Source organism: Malaclemys terrapin, chromosome 11 (genome assembly GCF_027887155.1).
Source record: "Malaclemys terrapin pileata isolate rMalTer1 chromosome 11, rMalTer1.hap1, whole genome shotgun sequence".
In the NCBI taxonomy this organism is placed as follows: Eukaryota; Metazoa; Chordata; order Testudines; family Emydidae; genus Malaclemys; species Malaclemys terrapin.
In genome coordinates, this window is record NC_071515.1 from 77,387,472 (window position 1) to 77,412,765 (window position 25,294).

General features: G+C 64.5%; 1 protein-coding gene across 1 annotated transcript in view; it reads left to right on the forward strand.

Annotated features, from left to right (window-relative positions):
• The first annotated feature begins 13,948 nt into the window (after positions 1-13,948).
• Positions 13,949-25,294, forward strand: part of RUFY4 (RUN and FYVE domain containing 4) — a 39,954-nt gene continuing 28,608 nt past the window's right edge. The window contains exons 1-7 of the mRNA XM_054044833.1: positions 13,949-14,035; positions 15,438-15,669; positions 17,414-17,464; positions 21,118-21,224; positions 22,000-22,125; positions 23,368-23,474; positions 24,587-24,730. Of these exons, the coding sequence (XP_053900808.1) occupies positions 17,419-17,464; positions 21,118-21,224; positions 22,000-22,125; positions 23,368-23,474; positions 24,587-24,730 (530 nt within the window). The 5' untranslated portion in view covers positions 13,949-14,035; positions 15,438-15,669; positions 17,414-17,418. The remainder of the gene's footprint in view (positions 14,036-15,437; positions 15,670-17,413; positions 17,465-21,117; positions 21,225-21,999; positions 22,126-23,367; positions 23,475-24,586; positions 24,731-25,294) is intronic.

Genomic DNA, 25,294 nt, shown 5'->3' on the forward strand with positions numbered 1-25,294 from the left:
CTCCGCCCTGGGGCTGCTGGTGAGGGCAGCCAGGGCCCAGCCCGGTGCCAAGATTCCTGCCGGTTCCCATGACTCCCCCCACCCTCGATTTCTCTCACTTCACTTGGGCCTGTTGATGAAGAGCTTGGTGGGCGCAGGCCCCCGCCCTCTGCCAGCCCCATGAAGCACCCCCAGGACCAGCAGCCTGCAGAAAGTGACAGAGTGGAGTGGAGGGAATTGGGGGGTGGCGGATTTCCAGGGACCAACAGAGAAGGAAGAGCCGCGGGGGTGGGGGGGATTTCAGCCCCTGGCAGACCAGGGAGCAGTGGGGGGATTTCACTGCCCAATAGAGGGGCGGAGGAGAGGAGCATCGCATCGCCACGGGATTTGCAAAGATCTCCTCCCTCCTACAGCCGATGGCAGGACCCTCTCCCAGCCTTGGTGGTCCGAGCCCCCATTGGAGCCCCGCCACCGGGGGAACCACGTAGCGCATTTCGATTAAGAGCCATTCCTCCGGCCCAGGAAATGTGCCAGGTCCCCGCGGAGCCTGGAGAAACGCCAAGCTGCCCCGGTTCAGCACTGGCTCCCTGGTGCTACAGGCTAGCGGGGTGAAGGGGCATTGGGGGGGTTCACTCACGTTTGTCTAAACTGCCTCGTCCCCACCCTCCGCTTTGCCATCAAACTGTGACAGCCCGGCCCGGCCGCCCGGTTTTGTGAGGGGTTGGAAAACGGGGCAAATTGTCAGCGGTCCCCTCCCCCAGGGCTTGTCCCCTTGCAAATTCGAAGAATTTCCCATCCCATTTCACCCCTGGAGAAATTCCCCCAGTTCCCGTTTGCCACTGGGGGGTTCACCTTTGCCCTGCGGGTTTTATAGGAGCAATTCAGGTCTCGTCAGCTCGTCAATTCAGGCCGCTGCATCGGCCGCGTGGAGCTGGAACCGTTCGTGCTCAGCCCCAGGCCGTGCCAGCGCAGCCCGGTTGGGAAAGCAGCCATGCCATGCTGGGGTGGGCCAATCTGGGTGCCAAGGCTCTCCCCGGGATGGTTCACCCAACCCTACAGCACTTCCTGCCTTTCACCCCCACGCCAGAGCCCCTGCCGGGGCACCGCTCGGCCCCAGCCAGCCACCCCCAGTCAAGCGTGCACTTGCAAGCCGGAGAAGCTCCCCCCAAAGAGCTGCTCCTTGCGCTTTTGAGGGAGGGGGGACGGCTGGCGCCAGTCAGGGTGGGAATTCCAGCCCTGCCGCTGCAAACCCCAGCCTCTGAGAGCAGCCGGGGGGGGATCCCCCCAGGCATGCCCGAAGCACGGGCGCTTTCCGGGATGGCTCCCCAGTGAGTGGGCCGGGGCAGGCAGGGGTCGCACAGGCGTTAGGGGAAGGGGTACGGCCTTCACCATCTGAAGTGTGCCTGCTCCCCCACTGACAGGGGAAGGCAGGATGTGGGGTGCCCTCAGGCAGGGAAGATGCCAAGAGTCCCATGCTCCCCACAGGGAGGGATACAAGAACCAGCAGGGGCCATTGCTAACGGGTTCTGGGGCTTTTCGCCTCTAGCCTGGAGCTGGCAGTTAGGGGAAAGTCCTGGAGGAAGCAGGTAGGGTTGGGACCCACCGTTGCCTAGACCAAAGCAAGGGGGTCTAGAGAAACTGCTGTCCAGCCTAGCGAACTCCACAGCGACCCATCATGTCCTCCAGGAGCAGCCCGCTCTCCTCAGTCCCACAGGAGGGCTCAACCAAGTCAGCGAGGGGGCATTGTGCCCTCGGAGGCGAACGGGGTTGGCTGGCAGGGGTGTGCTAAGGGGTTTCAGTCCATGGCCGCCCACAACACAATCGAGCCAACCTGGCCCTGAGCTGTCCCACGGAGGCTTGTCTGGTGTCTCCCCACAGAACCTTCCACCCAAAACCAGACTGGGAGGCAGATCTGATGCCTGGGGGACCCGAACGGGATCAGACAGTTCCAAAACCTCTGGTTGTGTCATTAACAAACTCAAACACCCAACCAACACTTGGGAGAAAAGCGCCCATCGTTAAAGATCCAGCAAAGTGCAGAACGAGCTCCCCAGAGACCGGCCCTGCTCTCCCACCGCCATCCGCACCCCTGCCCCAGGCAGTACAGAACTGGGTCCAGGAAGGCCAGCGCCTCCAAGGGCCAACGGGCTGAGCCAGGGGGCGGCTCTGAGCAGCTCGCGGAAGGGGCACAGGTCAGACAGAGGTCGGGTCAGTTCTTGTGTCAGGGCGTTGCCCACCTGCAGTCACCAGCTCCAGCGGTTTGGTGGCCCTGACGTGACATGAGTTTAAGTGCCCACCATGCCCGCCAACAACAAATCACAGCTGGGGGGGACACTTCCCCTCCACAGCCTGCAGGGGGCGCTGCCGGGGGAGGTGGCCCTCCTTCCTGCCAGGAGGATGTGGTTCTCCCCCAGAGACCCACAGCTGTGGGCTTCTCCCCACACAGCAACTGCCTGGGGTATCAGTCACTGGGGTTACCAGGGCCTGCATGCTGCAGCCCTGGGCACGGACCATTAAGGCCCCTGCTGGCACATGGCTGGGGGGCAGAGACATCTGGCCCACCCTCCGCGCTGCCCCCGCCCCCTCCTTGCCCGGAGAGGTGCCGAAAGCAGCCAGCGCCCCCGGGGGAAAGTCACTCTGGGCTGTCCCTGAAGCAAATGACCCGCGTATGAGTCATCGGCAAGCGAGCGCACACGTCACTTATCCCCGCGCCAGAAACAGCCCCCCACCGGCCCCATCCTAACCCAATCATTCGTACGCAGCCTGCCAGCTGCCGCTGCCCAGCAACGCACCCACAGCCCAGCCCCCGCTGCCAGCTGCAGCTCCCGCCACGCCTACGGGCACCGCAGGGGCCGATGAACTCACCGGGGCAGATCTCAGAGCCAGGGGATCAGGGCAGAACCTCCCTAATGTGAGCCTCTGACTTGCAGGCCCCTTCACCTGGCTGCAATGAACCACGCCACCTTGCAGAAAGATACCCTCGCCAAGGTGACACCCCCCCCATCTCGCTGCCACCTTGCAGCTGCCCACAAAGCGTGTTGGTCTGCACTGAAACATCAGAACGGCCAGACTGGGTCAGACCAAAGGTCCATCCAGCCCAGTGTCCTGTCTGCCGACAGTGGCCAATGCCAGGTGCCCCAGAGGGAGTGAACAGAACAGGGAATCATCAAGTGATCCATCCCCTGTTGTCCATTCCCAGCTTCTGGCAAAGAGAGGCTACGGACACCGTCCCTGCCCATCGTGAAATCCTTCACTCCATGCCGGCTGCCCCCACCCCACCCCAGCGACGAGGAAAAGCATTTGATCGCTAAACCTGCCCGAAGCTAGCACCGATGCGGGTGATAGGCCTGCCCTGTGCGTGGGGCATGAGGAGGAGTTTACGGCGATTTGCCAAAGGAGCTTCAAGACGCAGATGGGTTCTCAGAAGCACCTGAAGGTCTAGATCCCGTTGAAGACACATTTAATGATCCACGTTAGGCATCTATCTGCATCTTTAGGCACCTAAACACCTTTGAACCTCTAGCCCAGGTCAATGTCGCCCAAAGGGCTGGAGATGGAAATGCACCGTGGGGGAGATGGACACGTCTTTAGGAAGTCAGCCCCAGATGACCTGTTGCTGTACTGCAGTGTCCCCAGGCCAGGAACCCATCGCGCTAGGCGCTGTACATTGCACGTGATCCCTCCTGGCCTGGGGATCTTCAGGCACAGCCCCCGGGTGTTGCCACGAGGAGCGGACAGTCGACAGTCCCCTAGGATTCGCCGCAACACACTAGACACACACCATGACATCCATGATGCACCGACCAGGCTGGCAGAAGGAACCGGAACCCAGAGGAACAACCATCTCCTCTCCCCCGACCTCCCTGCTTTCTGCAGCCATGAGATCTGCCATAACAGACTAGCGATGGAAGGGCCACCGGGGCGAGCGTCTTCCTTCCCGCAGGTCCAGGAGCCCCCCCCCTCCCGCCAGTCCTGCGGCCTCCCCACCTCACTGAGACACTGGCTGCAGGATCCAGCCCCAACAGGCTAAATCCCATCACGCTCCTGCTCCCATCTGCCAGGTCCAGTGGGGCAGGATCGGGCCCCACGCTCACCCAACCGGATTCATTCATTGCTTTGCCCTGTGCCGCCTCCCACCGGGACTAGGGCAGGGCTGTACAGGGCCCTGTGGCTGGGCCGGGGAAGAGGGAATTACGCCCCCTTTCCCCGGATTTCCTGGGAAGTTGGGAAAGTTTGTTGCAAGACTCCTTCCCCGCCAGCCAAAGGGCAGTATTCCCGGCCAGCTCCGGCTCCCCAGCCCAGGGGTCAGGACCCAAGCCTGGCGTTACCCGCTCTCCAGGGCCCCGCCGAGCACAGCTCTGCCCCTGTGTCACCCCTAACAGCCTGCTCTCTCACCAGCCCCTTCCCTGTGCCGCTCTCCCTGCCCTGCCGCTCTGCGCCAATGCTGTGCCCCACCGCACTGCTCCTGCCCCGCATATCCCCACAGCCATCGCAAGGGGCTGTTCAGGAGACACTCTGGGGCTAATAACAGCAACCTGCCCACTTTCCCCTGCCCCCGCCACTGGTGTGAGCAGCCCCCACTGCCCCCCTCACTACCCTCTCCCCTGGCACCGCAGCCCCCTCCCCCCCACTGCCCCCTCCCCCGGGACCACAGCCCCCTCCCCCCACAGCCCCTCACCTGGCTCCGCTGTCCCCAGCGCTGCTCTGGGCTTTTCTCTTCCTGGCTCCGCACCGAAGGGCCCCGCTCGCAGCACCCCAGGCTCCCGGCACATCCTGTGGGGCAGCCCCGCGCCGAGCCCTGCCTGGCCAGCCGGGCACCAGGCTGCCAGCAGCTGGACCCGCCCCACTGGAAGGTGCCGGGGTAGGGCTGGCGCTGGGCTGCGCTCCTGCGGCACTGGGTTGGGGGCGAACTGCCCACTCCAGACACCAGCCGTCTCCCCTCCAGGGACCAACCCCAGGCAGCGCCTCCGACTGGGGTGTGAGTCCGGGCAGCTCACATGGGGGTGCCTAGAACCCCCAAGCCCATGAATTCCCCCCCTCCCAGGCAAATCCAGTGGCACCTAGGGTCCTGCACCTCCAGCCATCCCCCCCCTCCCAACACACACACACTGACCAGAGCAGGGTGTCACTTGCACCCATATCTCCGGGCACAGCCCCACGCTCGTCCTGCCCACCAGGGCCAGCATGGCCATCTCCACTTTCCTCTGACCACCTGGCAAAAAATAATGGACACCCCTGCCCCCAGCCCAGTGGGTGAGGCGGAGGAGGATGGTTGTGGCTGGAGATGGAGGAGATCCTCTGGGGTATAGCCCTGCCAGTGCCCAATTATTCCCCGCCGCGCCATCCGGTCTTAGTTTAGTTACCCAGCGCCTGGAGCCAGGTAGCGAAGAATTGGAGGGGCAGGAAATGTACCAGTGTTCAGAGCCTGGAACATTTTGCTGCTCCTGCATGTGGGACATTCGTTATTATGCTAATTTCTTACGGAGTCCGAGCCAGGGCTTGATCCTGCAGACTGAGTGCAGTTGGTGGTTTAAATCTGCAGATCGGGGCCCCAAACCAGGCCGGATTGGGTGGCAGCAATTTCTTGCTGTCATGACCTCTCCCATCACCTCATTAAACCAGTAACACCCAGGGAAACTGAGTCCCACTCCCTCTGCATGCAAACCACTGGGGGGAAGGAGCAGGGAACAAGGAAAAACCAAGAACCCCACCCCCACTTCATCACACTTGCCAATGACATTGAGCACAAAAATCGCTATAATATTATTGATTGGTATCGGTATCGTGGCCGCTCGTAGAGGCCCTGATTAGGGATTGGGCTGTCATGGCGCACAGCGCTGTACGCACATCTAACCCAAAGATGGCCCCGGCCCCATGGGGTTTACAATCTCAGCTTTGTTATAGCAGGTGTCATCAGGGGGCGCTTTTCCCCCCATGTTCATAGAGCCAGACGGGACCGTCTAGCCTGACCACTTGCCCTTCCTGGGCGAGCGAGTTTGGCCTCGTGGGAGGACATGCTACGTTACTGGTTTGGGGACATGCAAGGTTTCGTGGCGAGGCGGCTGTGCGAATAGCTGCGGTTTGCTCTCGGCCTTGGGCTCTGCCTGGAGTCGGTGTTGGAGGCGAAGTTGCTGTGTCGGCGTGGGGCTGAGATCCCTGGGAGAAGGGATCGCCCTCGGGCCGTTTCTCCCGCTCGTTCCAGGCCTGGCATATGTGTGTCAATAAAGCAAACTACGCAGAGAATAGACCCAGACTCGACAGCTCCTGCCCTCTGCCGAGGGATGACACCGGCGGCCGAAGAAGGGGCAACAGTCTTGCTCGCGCCTCTGTCCCCCCCTTTCTGGCTGTAAAACGCTGCCATTGGGATTTGCTAGCATTTCCCACCCGCCGGGTACTGGCGTGAATGGCTGGGCATGCGGCAGGGCACCACCGAATCAGAACTTTCGAAGTCACCCGAGGGTTCTGACTCAGTTTCCCTCGAATCCTTCTGAAAGGCCCCAATGAACTCTGCAAGGAGACGGGGGACAGAGTGAAATCTGGGGCTTACAGGCCTTTTAGCTGCCAGGGCCTCGGGCTGCTGCCTCCAGCCCATTCCCTGCAACCCACCCACCAGTCTGACTCCGGGTGATGCCGATCATCTTGCCCAGGGTTATTGGCACCGGGGGATCACGTGGCACCAGCCAGGCCAGTTTCAGTCCTGGGGGAAGCTCCAGCAGAGCAGGGCCCAGAGCAAGAGTCGGGGGCCAGGCCCAGGGAGAACCCAGCCACCAATTCACTCAAACAGCTTCCTGTGCCGCCTTCTGGCTTCAATCGTGAGTCTGAGCCAATCCGGGAGGCCAGACGGCTCCTCCCAGCGTGAGCTAGGGGCCACCAGCCCAGGCCCATGGGGGGTACAGGGAGCTGCCCCAGGGGGGCTGTGGTTAGAGGTTGCTTGGAGAGCCACCAACCTGGGTCCAAGACCTGTCAGCCCTCCCAGCAAGGGATGTATGGGGACAGCCCTCCCATCTCTAGTGCACGAGAACAGGGAGATCTCGTGCAGGAATTCACCCCTCCCGCTCGCAGCGTGGGTGTCCAGGGCCTCGCCTAACAGGTCCCGTAGCCAGCGGGAGCCCGGCAGCGTGGCCACACAAGCTGCTTTTTCTAAGCTACCTTTATTTCTGGTTTCCGAAAGCAGGGACCCAGCCCAATCCCCCGCAAAGTGGCACGAGTCAAACTGGCGGGTAAGTGGCTGCAGCCTGCCTGGAAGGAACGTTCCTTCCAAGTGACCTTCCCTGCGCTGCTTAAACTCCCAGAGGATCCAACTACTGCAGGCGCCTGGCTGGACGTTTGCGCCAGACCTACAGACGGTTTACACACACAGGGCCACCAGCCCTATCCCCGTGAGTAGCCGCCCTCAGACCAGGAGCAGCTGGAATCTGGCCACTTCCTGGAGCTGCCCGAGTGGGATTGGGCTGCGGGCAAAGTCACCAGGGACCTGGAACAACAGTAGCTACAAAGCTTTTCAAATGGAAATAACCGAGGGCACGTCCCTGTCACAAAAACCCATCAGTACTGACGCAGAATTAGAACCAGCCCCGTCCTTACCTAGCAACCAGCGAGACTCAGACACCGGCACAAATTGCCTGCAAACTTCCCAAGGATCAGTTGCTGCAGAAATGTCAGGTCTTAGAGGGTCCAGGTCACCTTTTCCCTCTACCAGGGAACCGAGCAGCAGTTTACAGGGGAGAGGGGCTGAGAATGTGTTTTTTAGGGGTTTGTTTTAACCCTGGAATCCTCCTCGTAAGGGTCCGAGGCCTAATCAACCCCCTGGTAAAGCAAGTCAGCATCATTAACCCAATTCTACAGATGGGGAAACTGAGGCCCGGAGCAAGGACGAGATATGCTCACAATGGGAGTCCCTGGCACAGCAGAACTTTTCGAAAGCCGTCCAGTCTTGACTTAAAGCCACCGTGCCCCTCGCCGATTTCAGGGGCTGGCCTGTGCAGTGGGCCGCTCTCTCCGGGCCCCAGACAGCTTGCTCCCTCAGCATGGCCTGTGTTGTCGGGCAGATAGGAGCCCTCGGAAAAGAGATCTGTTCCCATGAGGAATTCTCCATCTCTCTCAGGTCACCTACGCCAGCCTCCCTGAGACCGCTCTCGCCCAGGCACGTCCGCCCATGACCTGCGTCCAGGCGCAGCTCCCCGCTGGCGCCGGCGCTCTTGCCCTTCGGCAGCACTGATCTGCCGTAATCTCACCTCCAAGGCGGCGCCCGCTCAGGTAGTTTGCAAGGAGCAAATAAATCCTTGGAGATCAAAGGGGCGGGGGAGCGGAATCCCACCGCTGCCTTTGAATTCTTCTGTTTGGGGGGCAGGGTTGGGCTCCCCCTCCCTGATTTAGAGATCTGTGTGGATCAGTTCAAAGCCAGATCCAGCCGCCCTCCCAGAGACTCTGGGACACACACACACCCCCCGCACCTCTCTCTGGCTGCCCACCTCTGCAGCCTGTTGCTGCCCCGGCACCCCTTCACGAGGGATCGGTCCACAGCAGGGCGTCGGCACAGCAGGAAAGCCGATATTCAGCCAATCCCCTGCTGCACCAGGGGGCTTTGGGGCCCAGAGATTAAGGGGAGTTAGGAGCCTAAATACATTTTTGGATCTGGGCCTCTCTCAGCACCATCTCCTGGCCCCAATTTAATGAGCATGCAATGGCTGCTTTGTCCCCTCCAGGCCCCCAGCCAGGGTCAAACATCTACAGCAGCAGCTTTCGTGCACTCCCTGCCCCCCGTGATTGGTGTCACCTCTGCTGGTGATGGGGCAGGACACAGAGAACCCCACCCTGGTGAGCTCCAGGTGAGTCCAGTCCCAGCCTCTCCCAGCAGGGGGCGCTGTGGGGAGCAGGGGCAGGGCGCTGCGCCATGGGGTGAGCCCCCGGCGACTCCAGTCCCAGCCTCTCCCAGCGGGGGGCGCTGTGGGGAGTGGGGGCAGGGCGCTGCGCCATGGGGGTGCCCCCAGCAACTCCAGCAGTACTCAGTAGAGCTGTCCCCCCACCCCCCCCGTTTTCCCAGGCTTGTTCCCTGGTTGAGGGCATCTGTGCGGGTGCCAGGACACACGGCGAGCTGGCCAGTTGGATGGGCTCAGGCTCCTCCCGCGTGTCCCGGGTGTCTGTCCCTCCTGGAAGGAGGCTGGACAGGCTGGAGCAGGGGAGCCGGTTAATTCTCCTTCCCCGACGTTCAGCAGAACAAAGCAGTGAAGTCATTTTACAGCCTGGCTACCCCGGCAGGGGCTGAAACCCCCCTTATTCACCGTCCTGCTCGGGCAGCCTGGCTCCTTTGTGCCCCCAGCAGGACCCCCCAGCTCTCTGGTGTCCTGGGCACCCGGAGGTTTTTCCCCAGCCCTCTGGGGTCATTGTTTGTATGGTGACCTGGCCAGTCCGCTTTCTGGCACCCCCGGCACCTCAGCTCTCCACAGCGGGCAGAGCCTGAACCGGAGCTGGCCAACGCTTGTCGCCCGAGAGCCACACAGGCCCCGTCCTGGCTCGGGAGCCAATGGGCACCAGGTCCCACTGGAGAACATGCAGGCCCCGGCCTGGCTCTGGAGCCAATGGGCGCCATCAGGGCCGGCTCCAGCATTTCTGCTGCCCCAAGCAAAAAAAAAAAAAAAAAAGCCGCGATCGGCGGTGGCAGTTCAGCGGCAGGTCCTTCGCTCCTAGAGGGAGTGAGGGACCTGCCGCCCCCGAATTGCCGCAGTGCCGCCCCTCTCCCTTGGCCGCCTCAAGCACCCGGCCTGGCTCCGGAGCCAATGGGCACCAGGTCCCACTGGAGAACACGCAGGCCCCGGCCTGGCTCCGGAGCCAATGGGCGCCATGTCCCGCTGGAGAACACGCAGGCCCCGGCCTGGCTCCGGAGCCAATGGGCGCCATGTCCCACTGGAGAACACGCAGGGCCCAGGGCCGGCTGAGGAAAGGCCGGCAGCCAAACGGGATGGCTGGCGGCAGAGTCAGGAGAATGACGAAGGCCAACTGCATCCAGTGTGGCCCAGCTGGGTGTGCCAGCCAGCGGCCTCGCCAAGCCCGGGGCATCTGCTGGATTTCAGCCCACAGCCAGCAGCTACCACCTGGTTTGCCAGGTGCTGGGAATGGGTGACGGGATGGATCACTTGGTGATTCCCTGTTCTGTTCATTCTCTCTGGGGCACCTGGCATTGGCCACTGTCAGAAGACAGGACACTGGGCTGGATGGACCTTTGGTCTGACCCGGTCTGGCCGTTGTCATGTTCTTAGCTATGCCAGCCAGGAGAGAGAAAGATGGGGGTACATGGGGAGAGGCAAGAGATAGCTAGAGGGAGTGCATGGGGAGAGAGGGGGGTGTTTGAGGATGGATAAATAGATATCGATCTCCCATCCAAGGCCTTGGCAGCACTTTATAGGCATTCTGAGCCCCACCCCCGCGGTGCCAGTACTAGCCCCCATTTTACAGATGGGGAAACTGAGGCACGGAGGGCTGCGGACCTGAGCTGAGTCTAGCCGCATGGAAATCCCAGCGCGGATGGAGGAAGGCTGGCCTTGCGGCTAGTGCACTGACCCGGGGCTCAGGAGATTGGGGTCTGGCCCCATTGCTCTCCCCGACCCCCAGCCGATGCTGCTCGCCCTCAGCAGGCTCCGGCCACGTTCCCATGCCCTCCAGGAGCACAGAGGTGAACCCTCCGCCCCAGCCCTGACTTTTAGTAGCTGAGCTATGGCAGGAATGCATCTGGCAGGGCTCACCTGGCCCCTGGCCCTCTGCAGCTCTGGGGGCGGGGGGGGGGAGTTTATGGCCTCCGGACAGTGATGGGAAGGGGCCCTGTGCGCAGGGGCCGAGCCCTGGCTGCGGGACGGAGCTTCCCCTGGGGGACCTGCCGGAAACAGCTGGGAGCCTCCCACATCAGGGCCCCTGGGTGCCCTGCGACACCGTGCGGGACTGGAGCGGCGCTTCCCCCAAAGCTCTGGGGGGTGTCGATCCAGGGCGCCGTCCCCTGGAGCGGGGCTGGGGGCCCAGCCGGAAGGGGCAGGTGTTTGAATGGCATCAGGCTGCCAGAGACTCACGCGGCCAATGCCAGAGTCAGCCCAGGGTGGGGGCTCTCCCCGCAGTACCCCTCAGTGCTCCCACAGCTCTGCTGGTGCCCCCACAGGTCTGTGATGCCAACCCTGGGCTCCCCCCAATAGGTCTGCCGGTGCCCCTCACTCCCGACCCGCAGCCCCCTGCTAGCCCAGCCCTGGGGTCTCCCAGCTCTGCCGGTGCCCCTCACTCCCGCCCGCAGCCCCCTGCTAGCCCAGCCCTGGGGTCTCCCAGCTCTGCCGGTGCCCCTCACTCCCGACCCGCAGCCCCTGCTAGCCCAGCCCTGGGCTCCCCCCCACAGCTCTGCCGGTGCCCCTCACTCCCGACCTGCAGCCCCTGCTAGCCCAGCCCTGGGGTCCCCCAGCTCTGCCGGTGCCCCTCAATCCCAACCCGCAGCCCCCTGCCAGCCCTGCCCTGCACTCCCCATCCCCAGCTCTGCCAGTGCCCCTCACTCCCGACCCGCAGCCCCTGCTAGCCCAGCCCTGGGCTCCACCCACAGCTCTGCCTCTCAGTGCCCTGTTTGCAGCTCACTCAGATGCTCCTTGGATCAGGTCCCGGAGAGCGGCCCCTGCCCCGTTCCCATCCCGCCCTGGAGACGTGGGATCCCGGCCCCAGGTCCTGCCCCTGTCCCGGGCCCGGCGCTGCAGCCCCTGCCTCCCCACAGCCTGGGGGGGGCCGGACCCAGGGCGCCTGGGATCTCAGCGCCACCTGGTGGCTGCATGAGTGAGCAGCCGCGCCGTAGGGACCCTTGCAAGGGACGGACCCTGGGCAGGGAGAGGGGACCCTGGGGAACCCCCATCCGGGCCCTGGGACCCCTGCCTGGCACCCACTCCAGAGTGGGACAGATATGTGCAAATGTCACATGCCCAGCTCTGCCGGTGCCCCTCACTCCCGACCCGCAGCCCCTGCCAGCCCAGCCCTGGGCTCCCCCCAGCTCTGCCGGTGCCCCTCACTCCCGACCCGCAGCCCCTGCTAGCCCAGCCCTGTGCCCCCCCCAGCTCTGCCAGTGCCCCTCACTCCCGACCCGCAGCCCCTGCCAGCCCAGCCCTGTGCCCCCCCCAGCTCTGCCAGTGCCCCTCACTCCCGACCCGCAGCCTCTGCTAGCCCAGCCCTGGGCTCCCCCCCAGCTCTGCCAGTGCCCCTCACTCCCGACCCGCAGCCCCTGCCAGCCCAGCCCTGTGCCCCCCCCCAGCTCTGCCGGTGCCCCTCACTCCCGACCCGCAGCCTCTGCTAGCCCAGTCCTGTGCCCCCCCCAGCTCTGCCAGTGCCCCTCACTCCCGACCCGCAGCCCCTGCTAGCCCAGCCCTGTGCCCCCCCCAGCTCTGCCAGTGCCCCTCACTCCCGACCCGCAGCCCCTGCCAGCCCAGCCCTGTGCCCCCCCCAGCTCTGCCAGTGCCCCTCACTCCCGACCCGCAGCCCCTGCCAGCCCAGTCCTGTGCCCCCCCCAGCTCTGCCGGTGCCCCTCACTCCCGACCCGCAGCCTCTGCCAGCCCAGCCCTGTGCCCCCGCCAGCTCTGCCGGTGCCCCTCACTCCCGACCCGCAGCCTCTGCTAGCCCAGTCCTGTGCCCCCCCCAGCTCTGCCGGTGCCCCTCACTCCCGACCTGCAGCCCCTGCTAGCCCAGCCCTGTGCCCCCCCCAGCTCTGCCAGTGCCCCTCACTCCCGACCCGCAGCCCCTGCCAGCCCAGCCCTGTGCCCCCCCCAGCTCTGCCAGTGCCCCTCACTCCCGACCCGCAGCCCCTGCCAGCCCAGTCCTGTGCCCCCCCCAGCTCTGCCGGTGCCCCTCACTCCCGACCCGCAGCCCCTGCTAGCCCAGTCCTGGGCTCCCCCCAGCTCTGCCGGTGCCCCTCACTCCCGACCCGCAGCCCCTGCTAGCCCAGTCCTGGGCTCCCCCCCAGCTCTGCCGGTGCCCCTCACTCCCGCCCCACAGCCTCTGCTAGCCCAGTCCTGTGCCCCCCCCAGCTCTGCCGGTGCCCCTCACTCCCGACCCGCAGCCCCTGCTAGCCCTGCCCTGCCCCTCACAGCTCTGCCGGTGCCCCTCACTCCCGCCCCACAGCCTCTGCTAGCCCAGTCCTGTGCCCCCCCAGCTCTGCCGGTGCCCCTCACTCCCGACCCGCAGCCCCTGCTAGCCCTGCCCTGCCCCCCACAGCTCTGCCGGTGCCCCTCACTCCCGCCCCACAGCCTCTGCTAGCCCAGTCCTGTGCCCCCCCCAGCTCTGCCAGTGCCCCTCACTCCCGACCCGCAGCCCCCTGCTAGCCCAGTCCTGTGCCCCCCCCAGCTCTGCCAGTGCCCCTCACTCCCGACCCGCAGCCCCTGCTAGCCCAGTCCTGGGCCCCCCCCAGCTCTGCCGGTGCCCCTCACTCCCGCTCCACAGCCTCTGCTAGCCCTGCCCTGCCCCCCACAGCTCTGCTGGTGCCCCTCACTCCTGACCCGCAGCCCCTGCTAGCCCAGCCCTGTGCCCCCCCCCCAGCTCTGCCGGTGCCCCTCACTCCCAACCCGCAGCCCCCTGCTAGCCCAGCCCTGGGCTCCCCCCCAGCTCTGCCAGTGCCCCTCACTCCCGACCCGCAGTCCCCTGCTAGCCCAGCCCTGCCCCCCCCAGCTCTGCCGGTGCCCCTCACTCCCGACCCGCAGCCCCTGCTAGCCCGGCCCTGCCCCCCCCCAGCTCTGCCGGTGCCCCTCACTCCCGACTCGCAGCCCCTGCTAGCCCAGCCCTGCCGGTGCCCCTCACTCCCGACCCGCAGCCCCTGCTAGCCTGGCCCTGGGCTCTTCCCCCTGCCCAGACGGTGCCCCCTGCTCCTCCCCGGAGCTCACACGCCAGCCGCTGCCCTATCTCCTCTCGCTCTGACTCGCCGGGTCCCACCAGCGCCACTTCCTGCTTTCACTTTGCAGGTGGCGAGTGGCTGCCTGGGGAGGCGGCCCGGGGTGCCCTCCCGCCCGGCACCTCTCCTCTCCCCCCCCGGGCAGGGTCCCCCCAGAGGCTGGCACAGGTAGGAGGCATTTGGCTGCCCCAGGGCCGGGTGGGGCAGAGACAGGCTGGTGGGCTCCTGCTGCAGTCGCTCGGCTGGTGGCTGGCACCGGGCACAGGGCACGGTGCCCAGGCAGCAGCTGGGGATGGGAGAGGCCCCCACCCCCATGTCTCCAAACCGGAGGAAGCCGGATCCCACCGGCACCTGGGGGAGCCCGTCTGGGAACATGGCTCAGGCTGGGCCGGCGCCTGCAGCCGGCACCGTCCCTCCCAGGGGCTTGGGGAGCCCCCCCCCAGCACCCCTACGCCCCGGGGCTGGAGCAGGACGCGAGCGCTTACCCGGGCAAGGAGATCAGCTTTCAGGAGATCCCAAAGCCCAGGGGGAGCGTGCGGTGGGGGCTGAGGGTAGGGTGACCAGGTGTCCGGTTTTCGACCAGAACATGTGATGGAAAAGGGATCCTGGCGGCTCCGGTCAGCGCCGCTGACTGTCCGGTTGGCGGCACCGTGCAGCAGGGCTGGCAGGCTCCCGAGAAGCAGCCGGCATGTCCCCACTCCTGCTCCTACGCGTAGGGGCAGCCAGAGGGCTCGGCACGCTGCCCCCGCAGCTCCCATTGGCTGGGAACTGTGGCCAATTGGAGCTGTGGGGGCGGTGCCTGCGGACGGGGCAGTGCACGGAGCTGCCTGGCTGTGCCTCCGCATAGGAGCCGGACGGGGGACATGCCGGAGGGTGGGGAGAGGAAAGGGGGATGGAGTGAGCAGGGGACAAGGCCTCGGAGAAGGGGCAAGGAGAAGATGCTAGCGCTGTAGCTGCTGTAGGCAGCTTGGGGTCTTTACCCCTGAGCCTGGAGCAGGGCAGGGCTCTGCGGGCGCAGCGCACCCCCGTCTGCCTTGCTGGGAGGACTAGGCTGGTAACTGGCCATAGCCCCAGCGGTGACACCACTAGGGGCCAGGGAGAAGGACCATCCACCCACAGGCTTCAGGGCTGGGGCTGAGCGCCAGCTGGGGTCAGGAAGGACTCGACCCCAGGGCTTGGGCTGCCTGGCCTTGTTGAAGTGTCCAGCATTGGCGTCCCTTGGTGATGGGACACTGGAGCAGACAGGCGTTCGGGTCCTGGATCACGGAGCTTCTCGGGGCTCTCGCTGGCCGGCTCCCCTGGGCGAGGCCTCGCATCCCGTGGTGCCATCTGGCCCGAGCTGGGCACAGGCCATGGCTGAGAAGGGCCCATACGGACGTACCCGGCTCCGGTGCCCCCGGACATCGGTCAAGCTGGGCTCGGGCTCTGCAGTGTCCTTGTGACCCAGCATCAAAGAGCCCCTCCATCCCCACTAGCCCCCCTTTCTCCAGCCCCCTGCCCAGGAGCTCCCGCAGAGCCAGCTCTCTCTCGCCTCCCCCCAGCTCCCGCTTCGCTGTTTCGTTTCCCCCAGGGCAGTTATTTCGGGCCCAGCCGCTCGGCTCCTCCTGGAATGGGGGCGCTGGGGTTCCTGTTTGCCGCACACAGCTCACGCCCTGCACTTCCTCCTTGGGAAGCAGCGACTCCCACGTGAAAGGAGAAGCAGCCTGCGAGTGGCAGGGAGAACCGAGCCGGGCCCTGCTGCCGGGAGAGGGACGCTAGCAGACTGCTCAGCCCCCCGGCCCCCCCCCGAGATCCCCACCCAGGTGAGTCTCACCCCCGGTTTGACAGAGCCGGAGACGCAGACGGGACTGGCCCAGGGTCACCCAGCAGTAGAACCGGGAGTGGAACCCAGGAGTCCTGCATCCCCGTCCCCGGCTTTAACCACTAGCCATGCTGCCCTCCCCAGAGAAACCCTCTGAACCTGGCGGGCAGCCCTCCGTGGAAGCAGAAACCGACCTGATGTTCCTCTCCCGTGGGAAAGGGCTGAGCTCAGAGTGGGATTCTTGGCAGGGCTGGCGGGGGGGGGGGAGGTTCCATTTGGATGATTATTAAGATTCTCCTTGTGGGACAGCCTGGGAGCCCCCCCGCCCTGGGTACAGAGAACTGCCCCCCGAGGGGGCGTTGCCAGCTCCAGCGAGCACCGGGGGAGGGGGGGACGCTGATGGAGCAGGTTGTATCACTAGCTCAGGGGCGTATCAGCCTGGCTCCCCCCCGGTCACCAGAGGGCCACCAGGGACTGCTCCGTTTGCGGGTGAGAAATAACGGAGGACGAACATTTCTACCCACCCGGGGGACATGCCCCTCTCCGGAAAGACCCCACTGGCCTTTGTCCCACTCTCCTGCGCTCTCCCAGCCGTGCCCATGGCGCTCAATGCCCGCTTTGTTCTGGGCTTCGCCCGCCCGCCACATGTCCTGCCGTTCCTCCCGGCAATGCGGGGACATCCGGACAAGCCGCTGGGGCGAGCCCCGGCCTGGCAACACGTGGGGGCTGTGGCCGCGTTCACTGACACTCCTGGCCTCCGGCGATTGCTGGCTCCAGCCGGAGGGTGCAGCGTGGCCCAGGGCTTGGGACACTTTGCCCGACCCGTGCGCTGGACACACAGCTCCTGCCGGAGAGGTGGGAGCTTTCTCTGTGGGCCTGGTCCGGACGTCAGTGGGCTCGGGCAGGGTGCCAGGAGTCACGCCAGGTTTCTCGAGAGCAGAACCTGCCCCTGGGCCGGTTCAAAGCCCCACGGGGCCTTGCAGCCCTTCACGCCCCCGGGCTGACTGAGCTCCCAGCACTTCCCTGCGTGCGGGTCACTATTAGTCACCTTTGCTCCGTGCGTGCGGCGCTGGGGAACTGGGGCTTCCCAGGCAGGTGGGAGGCAGGGAGAGGAGCCGGATGGGGCAGCAGCCGGCAGCGTCGCAGTGACTTGGGGTGCAGCCTGCTCTGTTGGGGGAGTCGGGGGGCCCCAGGCCTCTCTGGGGTGCAGGGTCTGCTGGAGGGAGGGAGGGAGCTCAGGGATGGGCTGGTGGCCACAGCATTCGGCCTGGGCTTCTGTAAACCCCTCCCTCCCCCCAGAACAGTGTGACAACCCTCAACCAGTGGCTGGGTCAGGATAAGGACCTACTACTGCTCCCAGCTAGTGGAGCTGCTCTCTCAGCTCTGAGCTACAGGACGGGGTTATGATGCTGGTTGGTGCTCTTTGCATGGCACGGCCTGCTGAGGTGCTGGTCGGGGGGGTGGGGGTCACGCCAGCTCCTGGGGCCCCTCTCAGACCACAGCTCGGCTGGGAGATGCCACGTTCTTGGTGCCCTCTGGGTCAGGTGTGGGAGGGACTCTCCCACGCCCAGGTGCATCGTGGGCATTGGCCGTGGCTGGGCGGAGTGGGCCGGGGGCCAATGGGGTGATCACATCTCACCCCCAGGGAGTGCAGCATGGGGCCAGTCTGTGCCCGGGACCTCAGAGGGCAGAGACAGACCCACAGCGCCGCCTCGCCCCCCCAACCCTACCTTGTCCCGTTCCAGGTGCCATGGCCGGAGCCGGAGAACTCCTCCGCATGATCCAGGACTTAAGGGGTAAGTGTGACAGTGACCCCCTCCCTGCCTGGGGGGGAGACACCCCGCCGGGCGCTGTGCTGGCACCAGTGCCAGGACGGCAGGTGGCTGCCGGCTCCCCGTGTCAGGGGCACAGGCTGGCCCAGCCCGAAGAGCTGCCCTGCAGTGCAGAATCGCTGGGGTGTGGGAACGCCAGGCCCCAGAGCGCCCCCCTCCGGGGGGGGAGCTAGGAAGGGGCCTCTGGGAACTCGCAACTGGCAGGTGGGTCAGGCCAGCATGCGAGGGGGGTGGAAGGGGAGATGGGTCAGGCCAGCGTGCGAGGGGGGGAGGGGAGATGGGTCAGGCCAGCGTGCGAGGGGGAAGAAGGGGAGATGGGTCAGGCCAGCGTGCAAGGCGGGGGAAGGGGAGGTGGGTCAGGCCAGTGTGGGAGGGGGGGAAGAAGGGGAGGTGGGTCAGGGCATCCTGTTGGGGGCGGGGAGAGTACAGATTGGAACTGGCAGGGGTTGGGGTGCCCGGGGCAGGGTCACTGGACAGGTAGGGAGCTGTGTTCGGTGCGGGGGGGCTGGGTCGGTTGCAAGAGGGGTGCCTGGCAGAGAGACAATCAGTGTAGCCTCATACCAGCCATGGCTTAAAGGGTTAACACCCACGGGTGTGGGGGTGCTCTCCTATGGAGGAGTGACTCGCACAGGAAAGGAGTCACTCAGCGGTGGCCAGGCCGAGGGGATCCCCCAGGCTGGCCCTGTAGAGCACAGCCCGGAGCCGGTCCCGGAGCTCGTCCCCGTCACACAGAGCGGCTCGGCCAGGGGAACAGCCAGGCCTGAGTTCAGAATTTCCACTGTGGGTCGGAGAGTCCAGCCCCACCCTGGGCAAATTGTTCCACTGGCTAATGACTCTCCCGTAACAGCCTCGCCCTGTTTCCACTCGAGGGGGCCCTGCTCCGGCTTCCAGCCACTGGGCTGGGCGAGGCCTTTCTCTGCTGGCCGGAGGAGCCCGTTCTCCTAGTGGTTCCCCACGTCGGCACGTCCAGCCTGGGATCTAGTCGCCCCTTAGCCTGCTCCGTGACTCTCTCTAACCTTCCCTCCTTCTCCTGCTCTTCTCCGACCCCTCTCCAGTTCTCCCCACCCTTCCCGAACTGGGGACACGGGATTGCATGAGCCGTTCTTATGGGCTTAACTCCACTTGCCCTCGCGCAGGGGCTCCAACCTTTCCAGACCGCTGGCCCCCTTTCAGGAGGCCGATTGGTCTTGCGTACCCCAAGTTGCACCTCACTTCAAACCAACTTGCTGACAAAATCTGACCTAAAAAGACAAACGCGTCACCGCACACTAGTACTGACAAATGGCCGACTTGCTCATTTTACCAGATCACAGAATCATAGAATCTCAGGGTTGGAAGCTGTGAGGAAGTGGGACTGTTCTTAATGTTTCCTCTGAATACTGTGGGGGGGCCTCAGTTTCTGACCGACACTCTGTCTCCTGGCAACTAATGGCCAGGCCCTTCCCCCACGCAAGGGGATGCTAAAGGTGTGGGAGAACAAAGAGATCAGGTGACCTCCTGGCCCGGGAAAGAGACAAAGGCCAGAAAGGAGGGGCTGGAGGGGGTTTCAGTTTGGAGCTGGCTGGGGACGAGGAGTGAGGGCAGACGGGGGTGGCTGGCTCGCGGGACCCCAGAATGGACCCGGCCGAGGGGTCCCGTTCGCCACTGTACCTACAAGCTCTGTTTTAGACCATGTTCCTGTCATCTAATAAACCTCTGTGTTACTGGCTGGCTGAGAGTCACGTCTGACTGCAAAGTGGGGGTGCAGGACCCTGTGGCTTCCCCAGGACCCTGCCTGGGCGGACTCGCTGTGGGAAGCGCATGGAGGGGCATATGCTGAATGCTCCAAGGTCAGACCTAGGAAGGTGAAGCCATGTGAGCTTCTTGCCCTGAAGACAGTCTGCTCTGAGGGAGAGGAGGCTCCCCAAAGTCCTGACTGGCTTTGTGGGGAGCAGTTCCAGAGCATCGCCCGGGGACTCCATGATAAAGGGACCTCAGGAGGTATCTAGTCCAACCCCCTGCTCAAAGCAGGACCAACCCCAACTAAATCATCCCAGCCAGGGCTTTGTCAAGCCAGGCCTTAAAAACCTCTAAGGAAGGAGATTCCACCAACTCCATAGGTAACTGTCACTGAGTGTGGGGGAGACCAGGCCCTGCACCCCCGGCTTCCTGCGATTCACCATGACTCTCAGCCAGCCAGTCAAATAGAAGGTTTATTTCAATGACAGGAACTCAGTCCACAACAAGTCTTGCCAATACAGACAACAGGACCCCCTTTAGTTAGGTCCATCTGAGGGCCGCAGGGAAGCCACAGCCCTGTTGGTCGGGGCACCCCTCTTTATTTCCCAGCCAGCTCCAAAAACTGAAACTCCCTTCCGCCCTTTCTCCGCTTTTCCGGGCTCCTCCTCCAGCCTTTGTGTCCTTTGTTCAGTTTCCCGGGCAGAGGTGTTACCTGGCCTCCAACCCCCCTCCTGGGTTCTCATGTTACATGCTCAGGTCTGCTCCCTTCCCCAATGCAGGCCGTCCCAGCAAAACTCCCCTGCAACCTTCCCAGGTTAATACTCCCCACTCAGCATTCAAACACCACATCAAGAACATTCCCACTTCCTCACAGTAACCCATTCCAGTGATTCACCACCCTCCTAGTGAAATAGTGTTTCCTAATATCCAACCTGGACCTCCCCCACTGCAACTTGAGACCATTGCTCCTTGTTCTGTCATCTGCCACCACTGAGAACAGCCGAGCTCCATCCCCTTTGGAACCCCCCTTCAGGTAGTTGAAAGCAGCTATCAAATCCCCCCTCATTCTTCTCTTCTGCAGACTAAACAATCCCAGTTCCCTCAGCCTCTCCTCATAAGTCATGTGCTCCAGCCCCCTGATCATTTTGTTGCCCTCCGCTGGACTCTCCAATTTTTCCACATCCTTCTTGTAGTGTGGGGCCCAAAACTGGACACAGTACTCCAGATGAGGCCTCACCAGTGTCGAATAAAGGGGAACGATCACGTCCCTTGATCTGCTGGCGATGCCCCTACTTATACAGCCCAAAATGCCATTAGCCTTCTTGGCAACAAGAGCACACTGTTGACTCATATCCAGCTTCTCATCCACTGTGACCCCTAGGTCCTTTTCTGCAGAACTGCTACCTAGCCATTCGGTCCCTAGTCTGTAGCAGTGCATGGGATTCTTCCGTCCTAAGTGCAGGACTCTGCACTTGTCCTTGTTGAACCTCACCAGATTTCTTTTGGCCCAATCCTCCAGTTTGTCTAGGTCCCTCTGTATCCTATCCCTACCCTCCAGTGTATCTACCACGCCTCCCAGTTTAGTGTCATCTCCAGCTTCTAATTTACTTTCATTGCTATCAACTTTCCCTCCCCCCCTTGTTTATACGGCTGCTTTCACTTTCTCTCCAAGCCTGGCTGCTGGGTTTGTACCTTTCTCTTTTCACCTGGGCTTTTGGGGCCCAGTAAAATCTTCTTCCGCGGCATCTGGCCCCAGGGGGTCTCAGCGGCTGGGGGGTGCTCCCGCAGAGCAGGAAGTCCTGGAGTCAGTCCCCGCAGCCTCCGTGGTGTCTATGTGCGTGTAGCCCGGGTGGGTGGGCTGGGAATTGGCTGCTCACGGCTTCCCTGTTCCCTTCCAGACACCGTCGGGGACCTCAAGCAGAACTACAAGGAGCGGAGGTTGCCGGTCACTGACGGCAGCCGGGAGCTTCACGGGCTCTGTGCCCAGCTGGAATTCCTGCTCCAGGTAGGGAGTCCAGGACCCTGCTGTCCCAGTCAGGCAAACTGCCCCCCGCTCCCCCCCCGGTCTACCCGTGGGCCCAGCCCCTCTCCACCCTGCATGGCCTCGGCTCGCCCATGAGCAGGCCCTTTGTGAATCTCTTTGCAGAGGCTCCCAGAGGGTCCCAGCAAGCGAGGTCCGTAGCTACTGACGCTGGAGTGGCCGAGAACTGGTTGAATGCAGCCCCCCCACGCACCCCCTCCCCCACTAGGGCCGTGCTATGGCTGGAGGCTACCGGCTGTACTTCAGAGCTGGCCCCCATGACACACGGCACTTGGCTTTGATCGCCAGACAGAGGCAGGCCAGTTTCATGAGCCCCATGACACAGGGAAACTGAGGCACAGAGCAGGCAAGGGCTCACTCAATAACTGCCCTGTTCTGTTCACTCCCTCTGGGGCACCTGGCATTGGCCACTGTCGGAAGACAGGAGCCTGGGCTAGATGGACCTTTGGTCTGAGCCAGTCTGGCCATTCTTATGTTCCCACGATGGCCTCCATGGGGGGTAGGAGCACCGCCAGCCAGGGGCATGGGCAGTGGTGGCCCTGTACTGGTAGGGGGAGCCCTGGGAGATCCCCAATTCCCACCCCCCACCCCCCATCCCAGCAGCCAGGAACCACAGGCCTAAGCAACAGCCCCCTTCCCGCTACTGACCCCTCCTGGCGATGGGCAGCCGCTGCATTGGGCAGGCTGGGGATCCCGCGCTCTCCTGGGCTCACGGCTGCCGTCTCTTTGCCCGGCTCAGTTTGACCTGAAGGAGAAGAGGAGTTTCTTTGGGCAGCGGCGGGATTACTGGGACTTCCTGTGCCATGGGCTCGCAAGCCGGCGCCAGGGGCACGAGGGCGTGCGATTTGTCAGCTCCCTGGAGAAGGTGCGTGGGGGGCGGGGAGTCTCCACGGGCTGCGTCGCTGGCGCCCTTCCCGGCCTCCTGGGGCTCTGCATTGCTTTGCAGGACGTTTTCTTGCTGCCAACAGGCCCAGCCCTTCTGCCGCCCCGGCCACGGGTGCAGCCGGTGTCCTCGAACCATTTTGTAGGGCATTTTCCCCATCCCACTTACAGTTTTCTGCTGGGGCCCCTCACTACCAACCCGCAGCCCCTGCCAGCCCAGCCCTGGGCTCCCCCCACAACTCTGCCAGTGCCCCTCACTCCCGACCTGCAGCCCCTGTTAGCCCAGCCCTGCCCCCCCCCAGCTCTGCCGGTGCCCCTCACTCCCGACCCGCAGCCCCTGCTAGCCCAGCCCTGGGCTCCCCCCCCAGCTCTGTCGGTGCCCCTCACTCCCGACCCGCAGCCCCCTGCTAGCCCAGCCCTGCCCACACACACAGCTCTGCCGGTGCCCCTCACTCCCGACCCGCAGCCCCTGCCAGCCCAGCCCTGGGCTCCCCCCCCAGCTCTGTCGGTGCCCCTCACTCCCGACCCGCAGCCCCTGCCAGCCCAGCCCTAGGCTCCACCCCCAGCTCTGCCGGTGCCCCTCACTCCCGACCCGCAGCCCCCTGCTAGCCCAGCCCTCCCCCCCGCCCCAGCTCTGCCGGTGCCCCTCACTCCCGACCCACAGCCCCCTGCCAGCCCGGCCCTGGGCTCCCACCCCATAGCTCTGCTGGTGACCCTCACTCCCAACCCGCAGCTCCTGCCAGCCCGGCCCTGGGCTACCACCCCATAGCTCTGCCGGTGCCCCTCACTCCCGATCCACAGCCCCTGCTAGCCCAGTCCTGCCCCCCAGCTCTGCCGGTGCCCCTCACTCCCAACCTGCAGCCCCTGCTAGCCCAGCCCTGGCCTCCCCCAAGCCAACAGCTCTGCTGACGCCCCTCACTCCCAACCCTGGGCTTTCCCCGCCGCCGCACCCCCAGCTCCATCGGGGCCCCTGCAAGGCGGCCCTAGGAGAACATTGGATGTGGCTGGTCTGGATCTGCACAGCTCTGTCTCGGTGCAGGAAGCCGGGCTACACCTTCGAGGAACCTTCTCGTCCCGTTTCTGTGAGCAGGAGCCGTCGCCGCCCGGGCTGGGGAAAGCAGGTGGCACCAGTCGCTGAGGACAGGGCTGGACAGACAGGCAGGGGGTGGGCAGCAGAGTGGGGGGCCGGCAGGATCCTCCTCTAACGCCTCCCGTGTGCCCACAGCTCAGGACCCCTGTGGGGAAGGGACGAGCCTTCATTCGCTACTGCCTGGTGCACCGGCAGCTGGCCGAGTCGCTGCAGCTCTGCGTCCTGGACCCCCAGATGACCAGGTGAGGAGCCCGGCGGTGGGGCAGGGGCGGGGGATCTGTGTGAAATAGACAATCCCTGAGACGCCGCAGGGGGAGCCCCGGGCTCCGGAGCAAGAGGGGCATCAAATGAAAGGGGAGAAGGGAGCTGAGGGAGGGGGGCAGATGACCCCCGGGCAGCGAGAGACGCTGTAGCAGGGACAGGCCCCAGGGACAAACGCTGCAGGAGGCAAATCCAGACAGGCTAAGTCCTGGGACCTCCTTCCACCCCGAGGCACCTTGGAGAAGCTCCCAGCCCGGCCCAGGCTGCGGGGTCAAGGGTGGCGGGAGCGCGCCGAACATCCCTGTGTAGACGGTGCGGCTCAGGCCGCAGCTCTGAAGCCGGGGTGGGGAGGAGCTGGAAAGCCAGAGCGGCGACGTCTACCCAGCTCGTGTGGGTGCGCTGGCACGGGCCCGGCTCCCGCAGCTCAGCGTGGACGGAGGTGGCGTATTCGGGGCTCGGCCTGCGAGCGAGGAGCACTTTTCCTAGGAGGGCGAAACGCAAGCCCTGGGGTGGCAGGAGCTAGGTGGGTAAACGTGCGAGCACACAAGCGTGTGGCTCCTGTGGACACCACGTGCGCTCAGGTCGCTGCCCTCCCCCCGCACACACGCCCCCTTCGCGGATTGGATCTTGGTCTCACAGATGGGTCTGTTGTTAAAACTCAGGCCAAGGGGAGTCAGGACTCGTGGCTCTGCTACTGACACCCTGTGTGAACGGTCACCCCACTCTGTGCCTCAGTTTCCCCCTAGGAAGTGATCTGGGAGGGAGTAACAGGAAGAGAAGGGGACCGCGGGGGGAGAGTCAGAGGCAGCATGTAAAGGGTGGGGGGGTTTCAGGAGACCAGATCTAACTCTCCCCCCCCCCGTGCATTTCCTGTAAGACGGCAAATTCTGAGCCTCCTGGAACAGGGGGTGCCATGAAGCGCACAGAGCACCGCCCTCTCTCTCCGTCCAGGCGTCACCACCTCCCAGCAGCTGGCTGGTGAGCTAGGAGCCCAGGGCAGCCCCGGCCGGCCTGCCCGAGCTCCATGTGCCCGGAGCCGGCTGGGGCAGGGGCTGGCTGGGATCTCAGGGCCCCTCTGGCTTGTTGGCTGCAGTGAATGGTACTACGCCCGGAGCCCCTTCCTGCACCAGCAGCTGCGAGCCGACATCCTGGCCTGCCTCTACGAGCTGGACGGCGTCACCTTCCACCTGGCCCTCAAGAGAGCTGACCTGGACGCGGCCTGGCCCATGTTCTCCGAGTGAGTGTCAGGGCGTCGGGGGGCAGAGATACCAACAAACGCAGGTGGATGCAGCAGGGACGGGTGCTGGAGAAACTTCCCACATGCAGCTGTACTCATGCCCCTCACTCCTGACCCACAGCCCCCTGCTAGCCCAGCCCTGGGCTCCCTCCAGCTCTGCCGGTGCCCCTCACTCCCGACCCGCAGCCCCTGCTATCCCTGCTCTAGGCTCCCCCCAACTCTGCTCGTGCCCCTCACTCCCGACCCGCAGCCCCTGCTGTCCCTGCTCTGGGCTCCCCCCAACTCTGCTCGTGCCCCTCACTCCCGAGCAGTCATGGTCTGTGGGTTGGGAGCGAAGGACATGGCACATGCAGCCTTCGGGCCTCGTGCATCAGGTGCGGCTCATATTGTAACCCCCGGCCCCCCGCTGCACAGCACCCAGTGATCAGCACACGTCAGCCCCCGAGCATGTCCCTCCCCGCTTAGCTGCATTTCCAAGAGGTCTGGCCACCAGCTCCTGGCACCGCTCGCTGGCACCGCTGCCAGCGGGCACGGCTGAGGCTCAGGGCAACGGCCCATCTCAAC